This window comes from Takifugu flavidus, chromosome 6 (genome assembly GCF_003711565.1).
Source record: "Takifugu flavidus isolate HTHZ2018 chromosome 6, ASM371156v2, whole genome shotgun sequence".
Taxonomy (NCBI): domain Eukaryota; kingdom Metazoa; phylum Chordata; class Actinopteri; order Tetraodontiformes; family Tetraodontidae; genus Takifugu; species Takifugu flavidus.
The window spans coordinates 1016915-1042746 of record NC_079525.1 but is presented as its reverse complement, the minus strand read 5'-3'; the positions used below and the strand labels follow the sequence as shown (position 1 = coordinate 1042746).

Here is a 25832-nt window from a genome sequence, read left to right as displayed (position 1 = left end):
CCAATCACACCTGCGCGGGGCTGGGCCTAAACCATTTCACTCACCGCTACTCCACTGGAATGCGAATGCGTGAGATTGTTTTTAAACTCTCCCCGCGACAGTTTGCAATAGATACAGTTTTTTTTAAAATAAAAATATACTACTACTCATAAATAAAATAAAAGATAAATTAAATGTTCTACTGAGTTGTTTGTATACGAAAATGCAGCCGTTTTTTTAAAAAAATAATTAAAAAAAATCAGAGTAACGATGGTTTAAGTTACTAAATTCCACACCCGCCCGATTATATTACAGTTGAACACGTGTTATTGTACAGCTAGATCGATCATATCACAAAGTTCAAATGACTTCTTGGGAGAATTTTGTTGTGTCACATTACATTGAGTCATTGCGATTATTTGTCAGTATTGGGAGCAGTGTCCAACACTATCCATAATCTGTCTCTTTGGCCGAATGCACTTGATTTACTAAAGAATAATAACTACGTGCCACATTATGAAATAATCTGCAGGCATACATTTTTTTAAAAACAAAAAAAAGCATGTATCTGCAAATATTTAAAAGAAAATGTCACAGGGGTCTCTGAAACAAATAACTCAGCAGCTGCTTCTAAAAGTTTGCTCACTTCTAAAAGTGTTCAAACATTCTGTTCAGGCTCATTTTAGCACCCAATCAGGGCACGAGCTGCGAGCAGACACCCTCCGGACACGCCCACTGACGTCACTCCACCGGCGCCATCTTGGGCGTATGGGGAGCGTTCCACATCTTGGTAATCACGTAATTGACATTATCTCAAACGTTCCATCTTTTCCTCTTAGTTTCAAGCGCCACCACACGCACCGATAACCTCACAAATACAGGTGTTTTTGATCGTTGGACTCGGAGAGGAAAGGCACTCGGACATAAGTTGTGTAACCTGTGAGTTGCGCAACAGCATTGCACGCATGCGCAGCTGCCTCGCTAGGCGTGGAGGACAACAGCCCACGTATCGCACCTTACGTACCCCTGTGACGTTGTGCCGGGCCAATTTTCTTTATTTAAGCGACATTTCTGCTCGGGCTACTGCTAGATAGTTACCGGACCAGCGCTCCAGTCTACAGGTGCAAAACGGTATGTGTATGTGTGAATCTTATCCGCCGTTTAACCACCTTATTTACAGGTTGTTTGAAGGTTGTTTAGGAAAGGCCAACATACTTCGTGGTTTATTTGTTAACAACATTGCCTAGGCCTAATGATAATCCTAACCCAGGAACTAAAGACAGCTGTTGTTAAGAACATGCCACAAAATACTCCAGGGCAGCAGTTAACCCATCTTAAATATCGATCTCCATTTACCTTCATGTTCAGGTTTAACATGGCTCTCCGAAGTGCTGTCACCCGTCTGCTCACAACCAGCCAAAGAAGTGTTGCTGTGGCTGCTTCCAGGGCCCAGGGCACAGCTGCAGCAGCTTCCAGAGGTGCATTTAAAACCCGCCGCTTAACTATATAAGACAGTTACAGCAAAGCAGTAAGAATGATTTACCAGCAACTGTTCAGAGAACAAGGGTCAAGTTCCTTGGAGGGGATAGCCATATTATTTTGTATCTTAACTGTCAAAGAGGAGCTCATTATTTTCATTTTATTCCAACAGATGGTGAAGAAACACAAAAACAGGGCAAGACGGGTTAGTGAAGGCGACCTGCAACGAACCAGTTAAAAATTCCTTCATGTGTTGGGATACCAGTTGCAATATTGTGTGTACCTCTCAGCCAAGGTGCCTTTTAACTGGCGGGATGCTTTGGATCTGGAGGGTCAGCTGACAGAGGAGGAGATCATGATCCGGGACTCCTTCCGTGACTACTGCCAGGAGAAACTCATGCCCCGGATCCTCATGGCCAACAGGCACGAGCGTGAGTTAATAACCAGAAATCAGCTGTTTCTGATAACAGGTGGAGAAAATTGTTAATGACCATTTTAAACCCGCATTCATTTTCCTAGTAAAGGGATAATTCACCTCTAATTTAAATATAGGAAGAATTGGTCTGTCTCATTCAGTAATACTGGATTTATCTTATATTTTTATATCTGCAACTCAAAATGTGTTTTGAGTTCTTCTCCAATCTCCTCTATCAAGACAAGAGGGACAGATAATGAGAACAATGTCTATAAGCTGAAACTGCAGGGCAAAAATGTCTTCTTGGTTTACAGATTTCCACCGAGAAATTATCTCAGAAATGGGAGAGTTGGGTGTTTTGGGTCCGACCATTAAAGGTAAAAGCAACGGCAGAAAAAGCAAGGTTTTTTGTAATACTGAATGGTTTCAATTAAGAGATGCTTTTCGTCACAGCCTGATAGCCTGTGTTTCTTTTTCCCTCCTGCAGGTTATGGCTGTGCGGGCACTAGTTACGTCGCGTATGGCTTAATTGCCAGAGAGGTAGAGAGAGTGGACAGCGGCTATCGGTCAGTCATGAGTGTCCAGTCATCGCTGGTCATGCATCCCATCAATGCATACGGCACAGAGGCCCAGAAGGAGAAGTACCTGCCCCGGCTTGGTGAGAGCAATCTTTTCCTTCTCCTGCATATAACATTTTTTAAAAGACATGAAATGTTCTGAGACTTGTGACTTTGTTGGTCAGCTCGAGGGGAGATCCTGGGCTGCTTTGGCCTGACAGAACCCAACCATGGCAGCGATCCCAGCGGCATGGAGACCAGGGCCATATACAACCCTTCCAGTGATACATTCACCCTGAGTGGAGCCAAGACCTGGTACAGTAGATGGATACTGATGAATACGGGACAATGAAGCGACTCTGTAGGAATCATTGGCCTCCTAGCAAATGTTTCAGTTCATTGTAGCACGGTAAATGTCAGGATGGTGCATCTTGAGCTGGCTCACACTGACTAACCGCTATGGTGAAGTTAGACAAGGTGTGGTTTATTTGCACCAGCAACAACAATCTATTTTAAGGTAACGGACATGGAAAATGCAAAGTCCTGTCTGGGTCGTTGATGAAGCACATGTGATGCTAATGAGTGTTAGCTCACCATCGCATGGCTGTCTGCTCCACCTTTTAGTAACTTTTTGGTATGAAAAGAGAAGAATGTTGAAGAGTGTAATAGGGTAGTGGACAGGAATTCTGTCCAGTGGTAGTTAAAATTCTGAAATGAAATGCTCTGAATTGATTTATTCCTCCCCCATCCTCCCTAGGATCACTAATTCCCCGGTGGCTGACATTGCTGTGGTGTGGGCTAAGTGTGATGATGGCAGGGTGCGAGGTTTTATCTTGGAGCGTGGAATGAAGGGCTTTTCAACCCCCAAGATTGAGGGCAAGTTCTCACTGAGGGCGTCCTCCACCGGTATGATCCTGATGGATGAAGTGGAGGTTCCTAAAGAGAATCTCCTGCCAAATGTCTCCGGCCTGGCTGTAAGTGTCTGTTCAGTTCAAACATGTGGATCCTAATGATACTTTCTGCATGTTAATATCTGACATGTCCTCTGGTGATCAGGGTCCTTTCGGTTGTCTGAACAATGCACGTTATGGGATTGCATGGGGAGCACTGGGAGCTGCAGAGTTCTGCTTTCATGGTGCCCGTCAGTACACCCTGGACAGGTCTGTGAATCATTCTGCATTGTCACTGTCATCAATTACAGACGCTGATAACGACGAGCCCTTCCCTTTCCATTAAATAACTGTAAACATCAGCGTTCCCTTGGTGTACACTGTCCGTGTGTAATGATGACCGTATTCATGCTGTGCTGCTGTTCTGCCCCTCAATCAGAATCCAGTTTGGAGTGCCACTGGCCAGAAACCAGCTGATGCAGAAGAAACTGGCTGACATGTTAACTGAGATTACCCTGGGGTTGCAGTCATGTCTGGCCTTGGGGAGACTTATTGATCAGAAAAAGTGAGTTTTTTTTATTTTTTCATTCATGTAATTTCCCCCCCCTCAATTTCTCATATCAGGCCTCGGCCTTCTGCAAGGTTTCTGCTAATGTATGTATTGTTGCACTAACAGGGCCGTACCTGAGATGATCTCAATGTTGAAGAGGAATAGCTGTGGCAAAGCTCTGGATATTTCCAGACAGGCCAGAGACATGCTGGGAGGAAATGGCATTTCAGATGAATACCACATCATCCGCCATGTCATGAACCTGGAGGCTGTAAACACATACGAGGGTAAATCAACTTCAACATCTTCAAAGGTTCAGACAGAAAAGGGCTGTAATGCTCGTATATACCACCAGAGGCCAGCAGCGCGCAGTCAAACTCTTTTATTAACTATTTTATAACTTAAACCTGATTCTAATTCTTTCTTTAAATAGGAACCCATGACATTCACGCTCTGATCCTGGGCAGAGCCATCACTGGACTGCAGTCATTCACCGTTGGGAAGTAAACTTGACATGGACTCCACGTGGTTTTGCGCCTGTTCAAACAGGCCCGAATCAGCCTTATATTAGGGTCGAACCGTCTTTCCACGTAAGCTGAGTTCTAGCTTCTATGATAATTTTATGGTTACATTTATATTAACAGTTCTGAACAGACAAAAGCTGTAGGATTATGAGCTGGTTTATTTTGTGGTACAAGATGTAAATATGTTTTTGGTTGTTTAATTCCAATTAAATTAGCCTGTTGAAATTTGAAAGTGTTTCCTGTTGTCTGAGGCCTTATCTATTTAAATACAGTCATCACTTGGGTTTGGAGGTTGTTGTTTTTTTTTTAGGGACTTTAATGTTCAGCACATTTAACAGAAAAGAACAATGTTAACAATCTTTTTTTTCTCTCCGTTGCATTTAAATTGAATAAACCACAACCGTGAACATTTACATTAAACGTTGCAAACTTTCAATTTTGACTGAAAAGGCCCTGTTCACCTCAAAGGGGAAAGGTTCTTTCCTGAAGGAGCTGGAAAGGACACATGCAAAGAAACGTGCGTGTTCCGGTGCCAGGTAACGCCTAGACGGTCATTCTTGCTTCTTGATGCCGAGACTGGCTCTCAGACCCGACAGCGCCTGGGTGGCCTCCAGCAGCTCCTGATGCAGTCTCGTGCAGTTGTCCAGCACCTTTGACAGCTCCTGGAGCTTCATTTGCATCTCGTCACTGTTGTCTTCATAGACTGTGTACATGCTTCCCTTCATCTCTTCGCACACATGTGTCATCTAAGTAATTAGACCTCAGGTTAACATCTGCACGGGCCAGGTGTTGACAGAAATGTGACGGCAGTCTAATAACCTTGTTCATTAGCTCCTGCTGAAAGCCGTCCATCACTGTCTGGTCGCTGGAGCGGCTGTTATTAATCTTTCCTATGAGACCCTCCACCTTCCTGCCGATTTCATCGATGACGTCACTGAAATGGATGGAACAACTGTTACTGCACAAACTGGGTCACTACCGTTATATGATGGGGTGTAAAGTCACGGTATCATTTCATAATGGGGTGTAAAGTACGGATGGCTGAAAGAATCTGGGTTAAACTGTCAAAGGTTAAATGAAAGAGAAATGAAAGGTTTTTCTGTACCTGATCTGCTGAACTGCAACGTCGGTCACAAATACGGACTTTTCTGCTGCGTCATTGCGACTTTCTCCTTTCTGTGTCGTAATAAGGGTACTTTAAAATATTTAAACTAGAAAACGACGCCTATGCTGTTACACAACACGAAGTAAAATAATGACAGATGTATATGGCGACATTAAACTGTAGGTTTGTTTTATGTTTAGGGAATTTATAACAATATTTACCTGCCCTGAATTTTCATGTTCATTCGCCGGGATAGATTGTGACATGGATGGTGTGTCTTGGAAGCCAAACTCCATATTTTTCCTCCTCTGACTAGGTTGGGAAACACTTAAAATGTAGTAAAAATCAGACACACAACCACATACAAATCAAGCTTCTTTTTTAAATAAATAAATAAATAAAAATGCATAAAAAGTAAATACAAAAGTTAGCTCGTTAGCTTTAGGCTAGCTAGAATTTAGCGAGCGTTAACTTTAATTTTAAAATTTTACACCGATTATAAATAGATATGTTTATAAATAATTTGTTTATGAATTATATTACAATACAGAAAATTTACGTGTACAATAGCCTCTGAATAACCCTCGGAGCAAAGTTACCTCCACCTACCAGCAAGATAGATAGAAAAGAATGGGATGAGGCTTTATTGGTCCCCACGTTACAGCAGTATTGATTTTATAAAGAAGATCAAAGTAAATAGGAAAACAATATATACAATACACCACAGTAAGTCAACATTCTGGCAGACTAAACTGCACTTCTGCTTGATACTAATAGAAATTGTTCAAGGTTAAGGTTAGGATTGCTGTCCGAGGCAGCAGATTAAGGACTAAGAATCCAATTAGAGAATCAAGGTGTTTAGAAAGAAGTCTGAATTCCTCAGATGAACAGGATCCAGGTGGAATATCAGTCAGGATGCATTCACGAGAACATTAACGATGTATAAAATTAGAAGGATCCCAAAGAGCAGCAAAACAAATTCATATAGAGAAGAATTGACAGTCAGGTTCAATACGATGAACTTGTGTCAAAGCCCTGGAGAGAAACATTGACAATGATCTCTGCAGGGAGTAGATGACAGGATTATTCACCCCAATTCTTGGCTGGGGATCCATATGGGCTGGCCAGATGGAGATGATTCAACACAATCTTCTCAGATGCCTTCAACCAGTGAGTTTAAGGCCACAGGTCTGAGGTGGACGGGTTCGTTGGGGCATAAGGTCTCAGGAACCAGATACTCTTCGATGATCGGACAGTCCAATGTGTTGTAACTATTCAGAAATTCAGGCTTTTGGTTACATATTTCCTGTGAAATAATCACCGTCGACGTGGCGGCAGCAGAGTCCTTGAAATCGACCACTGGCATTAAGGATGGTTTGGTGGATTAAATGGGATTGAAGGAGGGCGTGATCTTTGGATGATCGGTGATTGGATACGTAATCCGTTGCCTTCTGTCTTCACTGCCCACAGTTTGGATTATCCCATCATTAGGGACACAGCACAGGCTGGGAACTGTCCTGAGGATGAAGAAGACGGCTGAAAAGACAAAAACACTTGTGGATAACTCCTATTCTGAAACACGTTGGTGAACTGGCACTAAAATAATTCAAATATCTCATTTGGAAAATGAAATCTTGATATTGGCAGGTGGGTTTGTGTATTCACTTTTTTATTTTTGGATTTTAAATGTCTGATAAATGGCTTCATAGTCCCTTGTGCACCTAAATTACAAGATTCGCTGGACTACCTGAAGATATTTGCTTTAAACTTCCACTGGACTTGTCTTATAGTTGTGAATATAGAGACTGAATATGGACCGCTTAAACGACACATTCCAAAGTGGACTTTCATCGCAGCACTTTGTCCAAAATGAAGAACCACTCTACAAGGAGTACAGGCCTCCCCCAAAAGACATCATCCAGCTCCCTAAAGCTGTTCTCTACCTCATCATGGCTGCTCTGGTCGTTGTTGCTGTTGCTTACGCCATCGTTGGTCACCTGATCAAAGATCTCCTGCTGGATATAACAGGTATCTTAGCACCCACAGTCGTCAGTTTAGAGTCATTTATTCCATTTCTTTGTTAATGCCCGGGTTTAAAATGTGTACATCAAGGTTGCCCGTTTCTTTTTAACCTATATTACACATGAACTAAAAAGATTTGGCCAGTGCTGCATAGTTCAGTCAGAAGCTGCTGGGAGCCTCAAGCAGACGTCATAAATGATCACGTGTTGTGGAGGAATCAGTAGCTGGAGGTGACAAACTTCAGGTGTTGACCCAGGAAAATCTGGCTGACCTTTACAGCCATCAGGTAGCAAATGTTATAGTTAGGATGGATGACTGGTTGATCTCTGTACTTTGACCAGTTAATCACCATTAACGTATCTGCTCCCCTGGGGTTCAGTCCATAAACCTTTGAATTCTGCTGGATGCAGATGAAGTAAAAGTGAAACTACTGTTTGTAACCTGAAGATCTTGAATGAAGTGATAATATGAACGGCAGCTTTAAAGACAACTGTGTGTGAGAATAAAGCCGACGGGGATAAATGTGTCTTTCATGTCCTCAGACTGTTTGCTGGGCCCGCTCGATGATGACCTGACAAAAGACAGCAAGGCGCCAGAAGGAGTCAGCCCCCTGAACATGCCCGCCGCCCTCAACCACTCACACCCAAATGCCTTCCACGTGTGGGACCAGGACGACATCATCATCCCCATGACTCCCACAGGCCACAGCCCCCTGACCAGCCCTTTCATTTCCGTCATCCCGTACATCCCTCCCTTCTTTCCCAGCCACCTCAACATGGGCAGCCCGGCTTACAATTATCCCATCCCAAAGGACAGCGAAGCCTGAGGCCACATGAAGCTCCAACCGGTGGCCCTGGATCGAAGCACGGAGTTTTCACCTTTAAGGTGTGAAACACCCCTAAAGAAAAGAACCTGGCAAGTTCCTACAGGACCTGCAAGAACCTATGAAGGCATCTGGATTTATCTCTGCTGCACTTAATCAAGAATAAAAGGCCAGTCTGATGAGATGTTCCTCAGTGGTTTTCTGCTTGAGGATCCGAGCCAGGTTGGAATCGTGGCTGTTGAGGTCCCTGGAGAGGAGCTAATGATCACATGAGACCTAGAAATGCAGCAAAGTGAAGTCTTTCCTATATTCTCCATCCATCCACGTTACCTTTCAGGGAAGCTTTCAGTCTTCCAAGGGTTTAACAAGTGTTCCTGAATTCAGATTGAATGTCCCTGTGCAAAATAAAGATGGACATTTGCTGAGATAATTCTGGCTCTGGAATTTTTGACTTATACTGATTCACAATATGTTCAGGAGAGTTTGAGGATTAAACCAAAACAGTAGTTTAGATTCAGGTTGTACATATTTGCAGTAGCATCGAATGAAACACACATTAGACGGGGAACTAGCCTGTTACCTTGGTAGTGCAGGATCACCAGATTAACTGTTATATGAGTGACACTTGATGTTATGAAATATAATTTGCTGCTGCAGAAGAACACAGCGCTCACATTTGCAGTTACACAACATTTCAGGGATACTGGAGGAGAAATCTAGAAATATTGAAACACACCCTCTTGTGCACCATCAGTGTTTGAGACCTGCAGGTGGTTTCACCCTGGCTGGACTGAGAGTGGATGGAGATTAGGAAGAGCAGATTAGACGAGAAGCTTAGTCCTGGGCAGGACTGACGTCCACACTAATGCACAAGCAACTTGCAACACAGGGAAGAAAGTTAAATAAAGATGGTGGGAAGCTCATAACAGTGACATGAAGGAAATGACACAGCAAGTAAAATCTGCCCACTGAAAACCTTGTTGATGCCCCAAACACTAATGCACGTCCTCTTCCACATGAAGATACGACCAAGACGTAAAAATCAGGGAATTTCTTCTACAGGAGGAAAAAAAAAAAGCAGAACTTCCTGTTCTGCTTTGCTCCAGGTCAGTTATCCGCTTTATCCCATTTGCTGTGGGCCAATCTGATGCAACACGGCCTAATCCTCTGCTGGCAGGCCGGGAGGTTCTGTAGAGTGACTTGGTTGCCCCTCAACAGCAGCCAATTATTTTTGTATCCCAGCTTTCAACACTGACCCGATCTCTGAGGACACAGACGGACACAGACGGAGCTGCCAGTCCACTCTAAATTCCCCCCCAGGCTCAGAATTCCTGCCTGTGGAATTTTAAAGTTTCAGTTGTGCATCACGATCTCAACCAGATTTAAAATAGCCTGGCATCAGTCTGTGGCCATTTTTATTCAAGCACATTTTTTTATAGGCTCAATTTCAGATTACTACAAACCACTTCCGAAACCCCAACATTTATTCTTTTATCACACAATCAACTTACACATCAAACCGAATAGATTTTCTCTAGAAACAACACAAGATTGGAAATATTCATGCTGAAAAGAATCAGCCAGTTGAAAAACGACGGTGTGATTATTACAGTCTAATCAGAGTTCCTGTCTTTTAGGACGGTCCGGTACAGAGAAGTTCCTTTGGCCTGGATGAAGGTCAAAATCATCTCCTTCTGGGTGACCTCTGCGTGGACAAAGCCCCCCAGCGTCGACATCTGACCGGTGAAGAACTTCACAGTACCTTTAGGAACCTCGTGCCAGTGATGCTTGCTAGGGTCCATGAAGTTTCCAGCACCACTCACCACATAACCCACGCTGGACTCTTTGATGTACTGCACAGGACAGAGAGGGTCAGACTGGAGCGGACCTGCAGTCCTAACAAGGTTCTGGACCACTGCGTGACCTTACCTGCAGGTTGTGGTCATGGCCGCACAGGTACGCCGTGGCCTTGTGCTTTATGAGCAGAGGGCGGAGCTTCTGCAGCAGACAGGCTGTGGGTCCGTGATGGGAGACCGACCACACGGGGTAGTGGCCCGCCACCAGCAGGAAGTCCGCCTCGGAGCGATCCAGTCTCTCCTGGAGCCAGGTCAGCTGCCGGTTGGCCTCCAGCGCACTCAGCGGTCCTCTGGGCTTCTCATCCGAGAAGTCGTTGGAGTTGCCACACAGCTTTACGGTGTCCAGCATGAGGATGGTCAACGTCTTCTCCGTGTTAGGAATGCGGAAGTTTAGCTCGTAGTAGTAAGCCGGAAAATTCCTACAAATTCGGAGAGGGTGCGAATCGTTAAAAATTCATGGGAAAGTGCCGCGCTCGACTTGCCGCTCACCATCTGTCGGATATCTGGCTGTACTCCATTTGGGCCTTCACGCTCCCTGCGTGGTCATGGTTACCGGCGAGCACGTACCAGGGGACCATCAGAGACTTTTGCGTGTACACGTCCTCAAACGTTTGCTGGGAAGAGGTCGGCGGCTTTTAACCCAGGAAAATCTGCATTTTCCTTCTTCGAGTCTCAGAATAGAACTGACCTTGAACCGGGAAGAATCTACTGAGCGCACACCTTTGTAGTAGAAGTTATCGCCAAGGGCCACAATAAAGTCGGCCCCCATTCGCTCCGCTGTGTTACTCATTTCCTGAGCCGTAGTCCTCTGCACAACGGTGGTGTAGGGGGGGTAAGGTAGCCCACCCCAGTCTCCTATGGCCAAGAACTTAATAGAAGTTCTGTTTCCTGCAAGACAAACGTCACGTGAGTTGGACGGTTCAAGAGGAAGCGCTCACGCGTACGGCTGCTAAGGAGAGATCGAGTCTGACGCAGCACTTACGCCCGGTTAGCGGCAGATCTTGGAAGGTGGTGGAGTAGCAGGAGGCCGCAGGGATGGCAGAGATTAGGACGGTCACCAGGACGAGCGCCATCTGCAAAGATCTGGTGGGAACAGATGTTCCCTTGAAGAGCAAAGTTGGCATTTGAAACAGAAAGCGCTGCTGTTCGGCAGAAACCTCACCCTTCAGTTGGGGGGCGGGGGAGGAAAGCGGAACCCAACACAAACCACAGCTACTGCATCTTAGTTTTCTTTTTCTATTACCCTGCGAGCCTGGGACTTCTGATACCTCAGGGTACAAGAATTTGTTCTTTATGCCTTCAGGTGACATGCGATTGGCTAAAGCCTGAGAGGAGCTAATCAACCTGATCTTGTCAACAGACAGAGAGGGTCGAAGGTCACTGTCGTAGCGTGACAGCAGCCACATATCTTTGAAAGCCGATTGATCGCTCTGCAGTGATAGCGGACAAAAATAAAGGGTGCGACTGTCAGCTCCCATCAGGAAAACAAAGCTGGCTCAAGAGCAGCGTGTAAGACGAGGAGGCGTGCGCCCGTGCAGAGGTGGCGGCGTCACCGCTCAAAGGTTCAAGTAAGTAAATAAACACTCACAGCTGATGACTGCTCAGTAGTGCTCAGGGTGATGCGAAGAGACACTCGGCGTCCTGGACACTCGTCTTTTATGAGCCGTCTCCTGACGACGGCGGTGCTGATGGTGGTTCACACCCTGACTCAGTCCAGCCTCTGGGTCACATGTGATCCTCAGAGGTTATTATAACTGATGTCCAGACGTGTTTTCCACCTCACTCTTTCACTTCTTCTTTCTTTTTTCTGCACTTTGTTTTTTTGCCCTGGAAACTTGACTCGTGTGAGAGAGACAGTAAACAAAAAAACTGCCCTTTGCTCCTGTTAAACCCATTACTGACTGGAATCAGAGGGAGATAACACTGAAAGCTCGTTTACCACCAGAAACGTCAAAAAAAGAGTCAGCTGATGCGGCTGAGATGTGAAAAACTGGTCATTCAGTTCCCACATGTGCAACATTCTCCATTATCCACCACCAAAAATACGAACCCTGGCTGGAGTGAATCACCTTTGCTTTGACTTGCAAACTTATGAGCATTAGCAACACCTGATGCCCAGTTTCACATGTCAAAGCACATCTGGCACGTGTTCATCATGGTGTACATGGCAGAAACTGACACTGAATCCACATTCCTCCAAAGGTTTGGGCTTTTAAAGGCTGCGGTCTTAAACGTTTGATCAGCCTATTTCACTTTAATGGTTTGCAATAAACGGATGACTCAAAATTTGTCTCACTCCCATTTCTTCTTTTTGCATTTTGAAGCACTATTGAGAACCAAAGGTGCAAAATGTGACTTCTTGCGATTTTTCACCTCATCTTAACTGTGGCCAGGAGTGTACGTGGTTATTTGCCCCTGTTGCAGCTGTGGGGGGGGCAGGATTTCTCACTCCCTACGCCCAGCATCAAACACAGTAAACTCTGACCTGCACGAAATGCTCGTTTTCCATTAGGAAGAAGAAAAACCCTGTTCCGCAACAGTTTAGCGCATGTTTCCGAAATAATACACTGTTTATTTTAAAAGAACGAACATTATATGTAACACTCGGATGAATTCATCTGAAAAGTACAAACAGCTTGAAATGAAAAAAACGTTTTGATGAAGATGACATAAAAAAACAACGGATAAAGCAGGGATATCTTTACCTTTATCAAAACTGTCATCGGAAACAATGTAACGGCAGGTTATTAAAAATCTATTACGTACACCTGTTTACACCTCATATTCATTAACACCCGAATAACACGTTTGTGGGGGGGGGGAATCCAACAAAAACCCTTTTCAGCTTCAGGAACAAGCACATTTTTGTCAATAGTGGCATAGAAATCACCATAGTGAGCCGAGTCTCTGTGCTGACTAATAATGTGGGTTGCTGTATCCAGAGTACGAGCCCTGGTTTTGTGCTCCAAAGCCCTGATACATGCTGAAACCGGGCTGCCCCCCCCAGGACTGCTGATGTCCCCAGCCTGCAGGGTGAGAGAAAACAGTTTTGCCCCGTTAGTTTCCCCTAAAATCGATCGAAACGTAAGCAGCAGCAGCGGCAACACACGCGGGGAATCGGCTCACCGTAGTTATTGTTATAGCCTTGGTTGCCAGTCACCGAGCTGGGGTAAGCTGTGCTGTACATGGAGTAGCTTCCCCCCTGGTTCTCATTCTGCGTCAGCATCTTCTTCTTCTCCTCTCCGTAGCCGTAGCTGTACGGGCTCTCCTGATCTGCAGGAGGCGGCATCGTTTGGTAGTTTTCTCCTTTGGTCGCGACAGAGCCAGGTGGGGTCGGGTAGGTGCTGTCTGGGTAGAAGGTGCCGTAGCCCATCACGGAGTCGGTGGCGTCTTTGGCTGCGGCGCCGGCTGCATTATTACTATACAGTTTATCTAAAACCCAACACAAACACAGACAAATACTGAGTGAAAGTGGCCTCACCAAATCATCAAATGAACTGATAAAGTAAAAGACGTACGATAGCCCGCGCCGGCGCCACCCTCGTAACTGTAGTTGGCTTTTAAAAAAGGAAAATAAAAAGAGCTGTCAGAGGTCGACAAGTTGGAAATGGAACGTGAGCAAGTCTACAGCTCCTCACTGTTGTTGTAGCTGGGTCCTGGAGGCAGCGCCTTGCCTCGGCCCCGGCCTCGCCCTCTGCACGGACCCCATCCGGCAGAGCCAGAGTCTGTGGGGATGCCGCGGATGGTTCCAAACCCTGGGATGTGCTGGTGGAAAAGGGAACGTTAGCAAACCTCCCGATTCTGATGTGCAAAAGTGAACGGCTCATTACTCTGAAGGGAACAAACTCAACACGCCGTCACTCAACACGCCGAATTACCATGTCTGTGTACGTGACCTTCTTCTTTACAGGATTTCTGCTGGTATTTTTGACCTCGTCGTCATGTGGAAACAGTTTTTCCAGAGCAGCCAGGGCAGCGTAGGCCTTTGCTTCCTTCTTCGTCGAGCCCCTCCCTTTAAATTTCTGCCCATCCACTTCCACCTTCAGTAAAATAAGAACTTAGATGCCTCAACTTTTATACTTCAGAATATCACATGACAACTCTAACAGCCCTCTGGATATTATCCTCCTGACCAACCTCCATGATGAAACACTTTTCGTGGGAGCCCCCGGTCTCTTCCGACAGCTCGTATTTCAGACTTCGGCGCTTCTCATTCAGCTCCATCACAGGGTTCTTCCCATTTTTGGTCAAGATGGGACCTTGATTGCTCTGTTCAGGAGCAGGAAAGAGGGATTTCAGATTTCACCGCTGGAGGTACAACCGCTGTTTGAAGTGCCAAAGTATGTACATTTTCGGAGGTGGTGGAGGCTTGGGTAACGGCGTCATCGCACTGACTTTCAGCTTCAGCAATGGGCTCCGATTTCGTTTCTGAGCCTGTAGGAAGGCCAAGATCCAGCAGCACCTGTAAGTGACCATGTGTTCAGCTTCACATGTGTGGGAAGAACTATGAAGCAAACCAAACAAAACCAGAGAAGTTACCTTATTCTAAATATACGGTACTAGCTTTTGGTGACTATACGTACAGGAAGTGATGTAAACACAAAGACGAGTCTTGCCTTGGTGGCTACATTAAGCTTGGCTGCCTTTTTAGAGGGCCCCGTTGCCTCGTAGGCCTTTCCATTTACATCCACGACCATTGTGAAGACTGGCTCGTGGACCGGACCGGTCTGAGACGTGAGCCGGTACTCTAACCCACGTTTGTACTGGTTTAGCCGCATCACAGCGTTCATGCTAAAATCCTCCGTGACTGAAGAGGAGAGATAGAGGAAAGACAAAGGAAAGCCATCTTTTATCCTGCGCCTTAACAAAGGCATCAGCTGACTTTGACGACCAACCACTTACACGATTTCCTCTGAAAGCGCTTCTGGAACTTGAGATATTTTCTTTGTTTGCTGTTGAGCGCGAGCTCATTTTCTTCTTTCTCCACCTCGGTAAAGGGTCTCTTTCCTGACGAGCTGAACTGTCCAGCAGCTGCTGCCTGAGCTACATGTGAGAATGAACGCAGGCCTGAAAGCAGGTCCTTCCACACTGAGGAACAGAACAGCGGAACGTCGCGTACCTGCTTCGTCTTTGCTTCTGGCTGCTGCTGATTTCCGGGGTTTAATGGGTTTTAGGTCTAATCCCAACACCTTGTGCATCTGCCCAAACGCGCACAACCTCAAAGCACACTGGACAACAGCAAGACTCAAGTCAGCAAATCAGAGTTAGCAGTTAGCTTGTGTACGTGGGTCAGTAGTTACCTGAGCGCTCTGGGTGATTTCTTCCCGCTGCTGCAGCGTCAAAACTGAAAGAACATCAACACCTTCCTTCTCACAGGGATCCTTGATACCAGGACCATCTTTGGGGGGGGAGCAGTTTCATTATTTTTCATGTTAATGACGACATGCTAACATGCACGAGGTTTGACTGATCGGAGCACCTTCTAAGAGAATCCCTGATGCGATGCACTCAAAGACCCTGCGCAACGACTCGCCCACGCCCATTTGTCTCTCAGACGTACTAATAGTCTTCTCTACCAGAAGCTCGAGAGGCTTGGGAGAGAAAGGCGCACAGGAATGAAATGATTTGCTTTTTTAACAGCGATGCCTGCGAGGGATGTGCGATTCCTCACCCATCCTGAAAGAGGCAGCCAGGTGGAAACACGGTTACACAAGTCTCTCAGGACCCGGATGACGATGACGGCAGAATTCAGGTGGCTGACTTTAGCCTGGAGACAAAGAGAAAGGAACTATTCAGTCAGATGACATTCACCTCACATCTCGTTCTCTGCTCCAGAAAAGGACCCCAAAACAAAGCAAAGGAAGCTCACGAGTAAATAAAAAAACTTCCAACTAACAAGCAAATACACATCAACAGTCATGTAAAAAAAATGAAGACACCCTATGGAAGCCTGTGTAGAACTCTCCATATTTACCCCCACACCCCCAAAAACAGCTAAATTCACACACAGGCCCATTAATACAATAGCTAATATGTCCAGCCTGGGGGTCCAAGCAGGCCCACCTCAAAGACGTCTCCAGGTCTCTAAACTGTCATGATGGGAGCGACAGCGGGCTCTAGTGGTGGGTGTGAAAGTGTGCGGCTCTATTATCAGGAAGAGGCCACACATGTGTAGCTCTTATGGGAGGAAGCCTTCGCTCTCCAAGAGAAACATGACAGCTGGACCAAAACTCTCCAGAGAGGACAGAAACCTTTGGAATAGTATTCTTTGGACAGATGAAGTTAACAGGGCACCGGCGGAGGAGGTTCCCTGGGAAAATCCTCACACAGGCTGCGAAGCTTGGAGGTCTGGGACCACCATGAAGTCTAGGGAGGGGGGGCATGTGACAATGACCTAAAAGATACTGCAGCGGGACAAACTTTGCTCGACTGACAGAGACGGGAAGACCGCTACAAAAAGCATCTCTCATTTTGTTTCTAGGGGTCCTAACGTTTCCTCCACAATGTGCATTTTGTTTAAACCAATGGCGATTCTTTACGTGCAGCTAAATCCCTCTCTTTTCCAGGCATGAATAAAAAGGTAAAAACATTTATGGGATATCCTCATTTTTTCTCATGACTGTTGACGTCTGTCCTGAGGCTGGATGTCGTTGATCACTAGACACAAGCTTTGATAACAGTGGTGGAGTTGATACTGAAACAGCTCTGTTCTCAAACATCGAAATTTGGAAGCCCAAATCGACTAATTTCATTTCCCAATTTGACATGAACAATCTGCAGATCTCTGCTTTTCTCTCTGCTTTTTACTCTGATCATCAGGATCATGGACGACATGCTGACAGCAACTTTTAGCACAATGAATCTGTGACTGTCGTCAAATGTAGAGAGCTACAAGAGATGATTCATTGAAACAACGGTAACGAACAAATAAGGACGTGAATGCAAACCTGGAACCATTTGGCGTGGCGGAGAGACGCCAAGGCAGATAGGCATTTCTGCCTGTCCAGAACGTCCGGCAGAGGGTTGACTGTTTGTGTTTCTATCGACGAGGTGGAGTAAGAAGAAAAGGTATAGTTTGACCAAGGGGGTTGACTCTGTCTTGCAGCTTAGGAAGGGGCAGCGTCCCCCAAACCATCAGAAGCAGAGAAACGGGGTGCTTAAAGTTTTTAATGTGTAATTTAGTGGTGTGGAATCCCACCAGGCACAACAGAGTGAGTGGGAGAAGGTGGAAGCAAAGACTGGATTTAAGGAGCGTCCACTCGCATGAGCTCGATCGGCAAAACACCCCATTTCTCCAGTTCTGGGCTTGAGTTTGCTGCTTCTTCCATCTCTTGAGAGAGTATGTCCTGTTGGTCAAACTTCCAGCGTTCCTAAAAAACTTGACAGACTAAAGATAATCAGATGTGAATCACAAGCATTTGGAGAATCGACACGTTCTGCTCCACACTGCAGCAAAGCTGGTAGAGGCCCTCATCTATCAACACTCTCAAACCACTCTCAAACATGAAAACGGCCACACACTCCAAGCTTTGCACAAGTTTTAGCTCATCGGTTGCACCACAAATAAAAGGAAATGAACACAATTTACCATTTTGCCAGTCAGACAGTGCTGGAGATATGAAAGAGTATCGGGGTATTTATGCAACACGACTGCTAGTGATTGAATTATTGACATTTAAGGATCAGTTTAGCAGATTTTCCCCTGCTGCTGTAACTTTGCTAATTGCTTTTAATCCTGGAGACAAATTAATAAGTACCAGGATAAAATCCACACCTTCTGTATGTAGCTTTAGCTCTTATCAATCACCAGATAAGACAGTGAAATGTCCGACGTCATATACCGACATGTATATAATGCTGCACGAGCCCACACTTCAGCTTAGTCTTAGGTCATCCTTATTTATGTTGACCATTAACTAACAAGAAGAAATATGTTTTAGTGGGTAAGACTTCATTAACAGATTAAGACCCTCAACTTTGTACAAAAATGGTATTATTTTAAAATAGTCCACTGTCTGGTCTGGAAGGACAGTCTAATAGTTAATAAAGTCTTAGAAACCTTAGGTTTTAAAAATGTTTTTATATATATATATATATTTTATTTTGTTGCTGCGATGACGGACAAGTGGGGTTTAACTCTGAGGGGTCCGAGGGTATTTTGACCGTTTTAAACACATTTGTTCTGCCTTTATGGACTCCACGTGTTTGATACCCAGGGTCTCCTAACGCATCCTAACCTATATGATCTAGTAAGTTTCTCCTTTATCATAGACAAAAATACACATTATTCAATTTGCGTTGGACAAAATACAGTTTATAACAACAAAAACCACAAACGTGCTCACTGAACTGTTTTGAAGTGGAAAAAGTACACATAGGTTGCACTTGTGAAAATATAAGGATGAGCACGAAATATATTACAGTACAACTACATTTTAATTATTTACCATTAAAATGATGCATAATTATAGGTGCTTTTTAAAATCATCAGCTTCCACGCCACAGAGAACCACACCAGTGGTTCGTATTCCCAGATGTAATCAGACTATAAAATCAGGCAGAGATTCTTTTTCTGCTCATGATTCAGCTTTGGCCACCAGGCCGGCAACTGTTACCACGGCAATGGCAGGTTGTCCCTGTCCCTGGGTGGTTTATCTGATGTACAGGCACCGATGTCCCAGGCCAGAATGCTGGCATCCGGGCGTTTGGGGGGTTCTGTGGTGGGGAAAATGAGGCAAAAGTTAACATACGGAATGATGCATAATTCATAACCCAAAATAAAGAGCAGGAAAATCAGAGCAGCCTGATAAGCTGACTGTACCTGTCAGTGTTATCTCATCATCACTCTCCTCCAACCTCGACTCGAGATGGGCTCGGCGTCCGTGCTTCCTCCCAAGAATAGAAATTGACAGCTTGCTGGAGATTTCAATGTCATTTTCTCCTGAAAACTCGTCTTCTCGTCTTTCAAAATTTTCCTCTCCTCTTCGTAGAAATTCCGTCTTCACGCCACTATTCCCTGTCGTTGACCAGCTCTTCAGTTAGTTTCCTGTCTAACCTCTAACTCAGGTTTTAACTCGCCATATTTAGACTCTCAGCAAAGCCGGCTCCTTTTTTCCTATTTGAATGAGGACAAAAATGTTGAACATATGGAAAGATGCGCAACGCCTGCCTACCCACTAGATTACATTACATTTTTACGCTCTTTGGAGCAAATCTTTGATTTACACGGTCGAGCAACGTCACCAAAAAACTGGGAGATAGATTCAAATGTTCATCTTAAAGTGATGTTGACCACAGCTTGTCCTAGATTTTATACCAGAGTTTGAAGCTGATCAAATGATTTGATTGTGCCTGCGTACAGGTGGACCCCTGAGAGTTAAAACTGAGTTTGTAGACCAGTGTACCAGCACAGTGCCTGCATAGAAACAGCACGCACACCAGGCACAGAAGGGTTCTGGCTGACTGGAGGGTGCCACAACATTCATACCTCCGTTTCCTTCTGGAGTTTCTGCGCTCGAACTCTCTTGCTCAGTCCGGACCGCCGGCGACGTCACGTGGATTGAGAGTGTCAGGATCGACTTGGTGCTGGTCACAGCGACGGCTGCATCTCCTGGACACTGGCTAACTGTATATATTCCTGCTGACTTCTCCTGTTTCAAAAAATAATAGTTGGGAATAAGGTAACGCTTAGGATGGAAAGAAATGTCAGGCGAGGTGCCAGATCGGTTCTGTGTTGTACCTCTAACTGTGCAGTCAGCTTTTCAGCCACATCTTTAAGCAGGGGGACGGTGGGCTTCTTGGAACACAACAGCACCAACTCCAGGTTGCTGTCGCCCTTCAGTATGAGTCCTTTTGACACCAGGCCAACCCTCATAACCCCATGCAGCATATGACCTCCAGGCTGACCACTTGCACAGTGAGGGAGAAGAAAAATGAGGAAGGTTTATCAAGTCAAGCCTAAAAGATATGATGCGATGTCTGATTGATTTACTGGAGAGAAATTTCAAGGAAACATTTGCATTACCTGGCCATCTTTGTTTTTTCTTTGTCGTCGTTTGGAGTATCCATCTGATCGGAAACATTCTTAAGAGCGCACTCCACATCGGAGATAATTGTCTGCACTGCCTCCAGCTCCTCTGCTGCAGGATACACTTCAGAGTGCTTGGCCATCACATGACGATCATAGGGAGACTGTACATGTATATGCAGGGCCCCAGCATCCTGATCCCCGAATACATTAAAGGGGACATCAGATAAGGCTATCATATACATATATGTAAGAGCCACCATTAATAGACTATACCACGAGAAAGGAGAGGAAGAAAATCAGTGGTGCGATGTTAAAAAGTGGATTAAATGGTTGAAAGGTAAAAAAAAAAACCAACCTCATGATAATGTCTGCTCTCAATCTCCTCAATAGCTGCAATATAGTCGTGGTACTGTCTCAGTTCCTCCTCATAAAACAAGCAGTCGTACCAGTAACGCAACTCCTCATACCTGTAAGAGACAGAGAGATAACTACCTTTAAGAGACAATAGAACAACATGACAAAGCAGCATTTCCCAGCGTCTTGCTATGATTAACCGAACTGTGTTCAACCCAAGTCGGTCGTTTTGACCATTGTCGACCAGCTGTGGACGCCAAGCGCCGAGCCTCGGATGTACCTGTCGAAATCGTGCGGGAGGAGCCGGTGACCCTCTTGAATGAGCCTGTCCCAGTAGAGCAGCTCTTCGTAAGCCTGCTGCTCGTCCCACACCATGGGGGCCGCCATGTTGTCGCGCCTGCAGGAGCGAAACACGTCTGTCAGAACAAACTACTGCCATTGCATGTTAAAGAAAACCTCTTTTGGTCAAAGCTCGGGGGCCATGGTCAGCAGAAAAGCAATGACGCTTGAGGTGACTAAATGTGTGCATGCTCTGCAGAGACCTCCTGGCTAGTATCGCCACGCACGAACAGTGTTTACAAACGGGGGCTGATGGGGCTTCTGACAGACGCCGACACCTCTCACATGCTTTATTGGAGCTGATAGTGCGTCACTTTTGGAGGCACAATGCGTTTAGCTGCAGAGTCCTATAGCTAATGTTGCTGCCCACCTGGTGTTGATGTTAGCTAACGTTTGCCACTTTGCCCATAGCCTTTACCACGCATGGCCAGTCGATTTGTCACCATGCTACAATCATGTGTTCAAGTGCGTTTTACGCAGAGAATGCTTACCTTACCAACAAAAATCAGGCAGGTGTACACCTTTCGCGATTACGTTGCTCGAATGGTCGTAGGCGTCCGGCGACGTCAATGAGACGTTCAGGAACGAGTCGCCACTAAAGCTTTGTGGATCAATAGTATTCGGCGCCTGTCTGAGGGGCTGCGTCCTTTTTTTTTTTTTTTACAGTCTGTTAAATATTTTTATTAACACGAACAAGGTAATATTATGATTAAAGAGCAACTTGGAGCGAAACAAAACTGTCAAGAGCCAATTCAGTTTAACCAGACTGGATCAAAATTTTCTCTCATTTGTAAAGTTGAATTTCCCCATTACAGGTGGCACTGACCGTGGCCACCGCCCCCTGGCGTCTCGGAGGGGCACCGCGGGCTGTTCTCGCTGTATTTATATCAGACGAATTTCATTCTACATTGTTGTAATGGTCACTAGAAAAGCACCCAGACAATGCAAACCACTGCCAAGCAGCTTCTTTATCCACCTATTTGAATTACAACCACTATAATTGTACAACCCCTCCAAAATTGTACATACATTATGTGTATGTATGTATGTATGTAGAGAGAATGTAACACAACAAAGTAGGTCGCTATGTCTTTGATCCTTTAAAGGTCAGGGGTCAAAGTCCCTCTGCAATGCAGAACATAATCAAATCTAATTGCTTCCTTTTCCCATGATGCTTCTGGAAAATTTGTTCATTATTTTCTTTACAAAACTAGCTTTTAGATAACCTCCTTGGCAGAGGTAAAAGTAATTAATAGTAATCTTTACCACTGGTAGTTGTAGTATGTTAACAGAAAGGATCAGCAAAAAAACCCAATGGAAAATACAAACCTTTATTGTGTTTATGTTGTTTGTTTGTGTGGTTTTATTTTTTCTATTAAAAAATTGAAAGTGAAATGAAAAAAGATCCCAAGAAATCTGCGTTGTGCATCATTGTCAACACAAATTATATAACACTGTAATCAACATGTTACGGTTTATTAGATGAAAACACATGTAAAAGTGCAATTTAAGGGAAATCAAAACATTCAATTGAATGTATCTGTACATTGTACAAAAACATAGCACTATTTTATTTTAATTAATTTCTTTATTACATTATCCTCAGTTAATTGAGGCTTAACTTTAAGAACTTAGTATTTCACAGAAAACAATGTATAAACGGAAACAAAGAACCATCAATATTTAACTATGCTGTATTTGAATATTAACGGTCCCTTATGAAATACATTCAGTAAAATAAAAAATATAAATTCCAAACTCTGAGACCTCTGGTCTTTTTCTTGAGCTACCCATGGTAATATGTCAATTCTCCCCACACACAACAATCATTGTACTATTAATCTTGTTTTCTTTGATCCCATTAGGAATAAAGTTGGGAAAAGAAACCCAAAATAAAGGCCAGCGCTTTCCCTCAAGGCCAGAGTGCATTAGTGTGCTCACATAAAAATAATTTCCATGTGGGATTCCAACATTTTGGAATGCTTATGAGCAGATAGGCGAAATCATGACTGTTAGTTCATAGTTAGTTCAAATTCATAGCCTTAGCTTAGCTTTACTTTACTTCTAAAATGGGCCAGCCAGAAAGTGTCACGCTCAAACTCACGGAGATGAGCTTAAATCTTCACGGGCGTGAAAGTCCCCCCACATATTTGTGAGTCTAACTTTGATTGCTGACTGAGGCATCGCATACCAGCTGAGCCCTGATCCACAGCTTTATTCACCGAGCTGGCAAAGGCGGTGGGCTCCCATCGACCCAACTTGCTACTCTTTAGTCGTGCCTGACACTTCACGATGAGGTAGATTTTGTGAAGAACGGCACGACGCAACAGGATGTAGACCCAGGGATCGAGGATTTGATTCCATGTGGCCAGCCGGACGCCCGTCGTCATCAGGGTCTGATAGCTGGAGAGGTTATCTCCTATAGATCCCGAGTAGGAGTGGAGGGCGGACCTGAGGCCAAAGATCTGCAGACATTAAACATGGTTACATGAGTTATTTTTGTGTCCGAAATTCTGTTTGTGTGCCAAGAATGACGGATTTTGAATTTCTAAATTCAAATCCAAGCCAGGCATATTCCCTGTTGTTTATATTCACATAATCCCGAAGCCATTGGCGCACTGGTGTGGTAGAACAAGTTCTTAACCCCTTTGCTGTATGTGTTATGTTGTAACCAATTTGTTTTCTTGTCCCACTGAATGATTATTTGTTTGGCGATCCAAGACAGTTGCCCTCTCCACAAAAACCTCAAGTATAAACTAAACAGTCACGGTCAAAGAATTGTAGAAAGTGAAGGGATAGCAGCGCAAATAGTGAGAACCAAACACAATTTGAATCCCTTGGCGGGTAATAAAATTCTGGAAAATGTGACGGCGGCATCTTTCCGCACAAAGTTGACAATATTCTGCTGATGTTTATGCCGTAATGTAATCAACTGTCCCCCCAGGGTGGAAGCTCCCCTTAGTCAGTTGCAACAAAAGAATTCTCATTAAAAAAAAACGAACCATCTCAGTTTATCTAATCTGCCCGTCAGTGACGCTCAACGGCGCCACAACAACAGGGGTGGTTGAATGAGCGTGATTCCAATACCTACCAGCAGAGGGCACCAGCAGATGCATGAGGTGATCATGATTCCGACCAGCTGCGCCACCATCTCTATGTCATGGGACTTGTTTGAGCAGTGGGAGAAGGGTCGCCGCCCCCGGACCCGGGCCAGCATCAGTGTCAGTCCACTTATGGTGTTACACACTAGTGCCACACCTAGTGACGCCAGTCCTAGTCCAGAAAAAAGCATCATGAATGCAACATCCGTCTTCTCTGTCCTATTGAGTACATTAATAAAACACCAGGTGCCTGGATTTTGATAGGCGTACGAGCCCAGCTTAAAGCAGGGCAGGAGGGCTACACACAGAGCCGCCATCCAGATGATTGACAGGCAGGTCTTGCCCCGAGATTTGGTGATGAGGGTCGAGTGTAGGAGCGGCTTGGTGATGCCTAGGCAGCGCTCAGCTGCCATGGCACAGCCCAGGAAGAGAGGGCACAGGCCAAAGAACACCATGCTGCCGCCCAGAAACTGACACAAACTGTCCGAGGAGTTGAAGTCTTTGGGACGGACGCCTCCGTTAAGGTATAGGCGAAGAACCAAGGCACCGGGAACCAAGTGGCCGACGAAATCTGTGACTACCAGCGAGGTGGCGAAAAGAAGAAACGTGGCTTTTTTGCGTCTGCGCTGCCGCATGTAGGCACTGACCAGGATGCAAAGGGCCACGATGTTGGAGATGATGCCCAGAGTCATGGACAACGTGACGACAAATATTCCAGCGGTGGTGGGCTGCAGCGAGGTGTTGTTTCCAGGCTGCGACGGCCCATCGACGTTTTCCCTCATCCCCACCTCGGCCACGGTGACAGCTGAGGAGCGAGGGAGGTGCGGGAAGGCTGAGGAGTTGTAGCGGCTCAACGCAAACATCACTGAACCGTGAAGGTCACCCAGGCCATTGTGAAGAGAGGCTGTAAGAGAAAGAAGACAGTCGCAGTTAAGCCTCACAGTCAGAATCATTGTGAGCTTTAGAACCTAAAGACAACGAGTGAAATTGAACCAAATCCTGCATAAATTAGGTTCCCAGGGGGCTGAGAGGCAGAGGGTTCTGGGCTCAAGCCCCCTGACAAAACGTTGAAGGTGTTCTGGGGCATTGCCGAGGTACCCTTAAGCACAGTAACGAACCCCCCCAAATCCTCAGATACGCCCTGCAATGAGCTGGCAACTCATTCAGGGGGTGTATCCCGCCTTCGCCCATATGCAGCTGGAATAGCAGCAGCATTCCCGAGAACCCAGAAGAAAAGGGAAAAAAGAAAAGAAAGAAAAAGCAACATTTAAAAGTTTTTACCCAAGGGCAGGTTTGCATGCAAGACTTGAGGTTAATCCCAAACTGATGATCAGAAACAGGACCCCCCCCCCCACACAGACACACACTTTTTCTTATTGTGAGTTTAAGTGAAGACGTGAAGAAAATGTCGAATGACTTTGACCAAACTTTTATTCAGAAGAAACGTGAATAGAAACGTGGCTTACCGATGCATTTCAGTCCAGCCGAAGTTCGAAACGCGGAAAGGAAAAAGAAACGCTCAGTCACACCGAGATGGAGGGATGGATGATGGTGGATGGAGGGATGGATGGTGGCGGATGGAGGGATGGATGGTGGCGGATGGAGGGATGGATGGTGGCGGATGGAGGGATGGACGGTGCAGGGACGCTTCTCTCCAACAGCAGCAGCCAGAAGAACGAAACTTTCCACTCTTCTCACCTCTGCTGCAGAGGCTCCGACGGCTCTGCTGGCCAGAGCTCAGTCTCGCGGCTTTATTAGCGCGCGCGCGTGTCGTCAGTAGGCGTGGGCGTCTCTGTCGCGCGCTGCCT

At 45.4% G+C, this 25832-nt stretch overlaps 7 protein-coding genes across 17 annotated transcripts in view; 3 read left to right on the top strand and 4 right to left on the bottom strand.

Moving 5' to 3' along the window:
• micall1a (MICAL-like 1a) overlaps nt 1–25832 on the top strand; it is a 151808-nt gene that overhangs the window by 69810 nt on the left and 56166 nt on the right. The window lies entirely within an intron of this gene.
• gcdha (glutaryl-CoA dehydrogenase a) lies at nt 800–4626 on the top strand. Of its 6 annotated transcripts, none has more exons than XM_057034455.1 (12): nt 802–1100; nt 1348–1457; nt 1631–1663; nt 1749–1889; nt 2188–2250; nt 2361–2531; nt 2616–2745; nt 3188–3404; nt 3487–3590; nt 3760–3885; nt 3997–4157; nt 4304–4626. In XM_057034455.1, the coding sequence occupies exons 2-12, from the start codon at nt 1355–1357 to the stop codon at nt 4375–4377; spliced, it is 1323 nt and encodes a 440-aa protein (XP_056890435.1). In that variant the 5' UTR covers nt 802–1100; nt 1348–1354; the 3' UTR covers nt 4378–4626. The 6 variants fall into 6 exon arrangements, with proteins under 6 accessions (XP_056890439.1, XP_056890438.1, XP_056890437.1 ...); XM_057034456.1 differs by having other exon boundaries at nt 802–1110; XM_057034454.1 differs by having other exon boundaries at nt 802–1116.
• syce2 (synaptonemal complex central element protein 2) lies at nt 4535–6244 on the bottom strand. Its single transcript, XM_057034478.1, has 5 exons — nt 6109–6244; nt 5721–5826; nt 5500–5570; nt 5214–5328; nt 4535–5140 (listed from the first exon to the last, which is right to left on the bottom strand). Exons 2-5 carry the CDS (start codon nt 5793–5795, stop codon nt 4946–4948), a joined length of 456 nt encoding a protein of 151 aa, XP_056890458.1. The 5' UTR covers nt 5796–5826; nt 6109–6244; the 3' UTR covers nt 4535–4945.
• LOC130526690 (uncharacterized) lies at nt 6280–8774 on the top strand. The gene is made up of 4 exons (XM_057034476.1): nt 6280–6669; nt 6970–7146; nt 7290–7527; nt 8064–8774. The coding sequence occupies exons 3-4, from the start codon at nt 7311–7313 to the stop codon at nt 8345–8347; spliced, it is 501 nt and encodes a 166-aa protein (XP_056890456.1). The 5' UTR covers nt 6280–6669; nt 6970–7146; nt 7290–7310; the 3' UTR covers nt 8348–8774.
• acp5a (acid phosphatase 5a, tartrate resistant) lies at nt 9743–12525 on the bottom strand. Of its 4 annotated transcripts, none has more exons than XM_057034465.1 (6): nt 11789–12525; nt 11183–11303; nt 10889–11088; nt 10690–10814; nt 10274–10619; nt 9743–10197 (listed from the first exon to the last, which is right to left on the bottom strand). In XM_057034465.1, the coding sequence occupies exons 2-6, from the start codon at nt 11271–11273 to the stop codon at nt 9958–9960; spliced, it is 1002 nt and encodes a 333-aa protein (XP_056890445.1). In that variant the 5' UTR covers nt 11274–11303; nt 11789–12525; the 3' UTR covers nt 9743–9957. The 4 variants fall into 4 exon arrangements, with proteins under 4 accessions (XP_056890445.1, XP_056890446.1, XP_056890447.1 ...); XM_057034466.1 differs by having other exon boundaries at nt 11183–11283; XM_057034467.1 differs by lacking the exon at nt 11789–12525 and adding an exon at nt 11363–11746 and having other exon boundaries at nt 11183–11283.
• LOC130526670 (interleukin enhancer-binding factor 3-like) lies at nt 12741–21702 on the bottom strand. Of its 3 annotated transcripts, none has more exons than XM_057034427.1 (20): nt 21415–21702; nt 20865–20981; nt 20586–20697; nt 20225–20421; nt 19940–20108; nt 19688–19850; nt 17148–17239; nt 15872–15967; nt 15680–15791; nt 15501–15598; nt 15320–15428; nt 15103–15243; nt 14784–15007; nt 14549–14662; nt 14338–14469; nt 14079–14240; nt 13839–13965; nt 13719–13757; nt 13327–13632; nt 12741–13226 (listed from the first exon to the last, which is right to left on the bottom strand). In XM_057034427.1, the coding sequence occupies exons 2-20, from the start codon at nt 20969–20971 to the stop codon at nt 13117–13119; spliced, it is 2610 nt and encodes an 869-aa protein (XP_056890407.1). In that variant the 5' UTR covers nt 20972–20981; nt 21415–21702; the 3' UTR covers nt 12741–13116. The 3 variants fall into 3 exon arrangements, with proteins under 3 accessions (XP_056890407.1, XP_056890409.1, XP_056890408.1); XM_057034429.1 differs by having other exon boundaries at nt 14817–15007; XM_057034428.1 differs by having other exon boundaries at nt 21420–21702.
• Nucleotides 22384–25769, bottom strand: ptger1a (prostaglandin E receptor 1a (subtype EP1)). Its single transcript, XM_057034460.1, has 3 exons — nt 25491–25769; nt 24015–24928; nt 22384–23388 (listed from the first exon to the last, which is right to left on the bottom strand). Exons 2-3 carry the CDS (start codon nt 24885–24887, stop codon nt 23038–23040), a joined length of 1224 nt encoding a protein of 407 aa, XP_056890440.1. The 5' UTR covers nt 24888–24928; nt 25491–25769; the 3' UTR covers nt 22384–23037.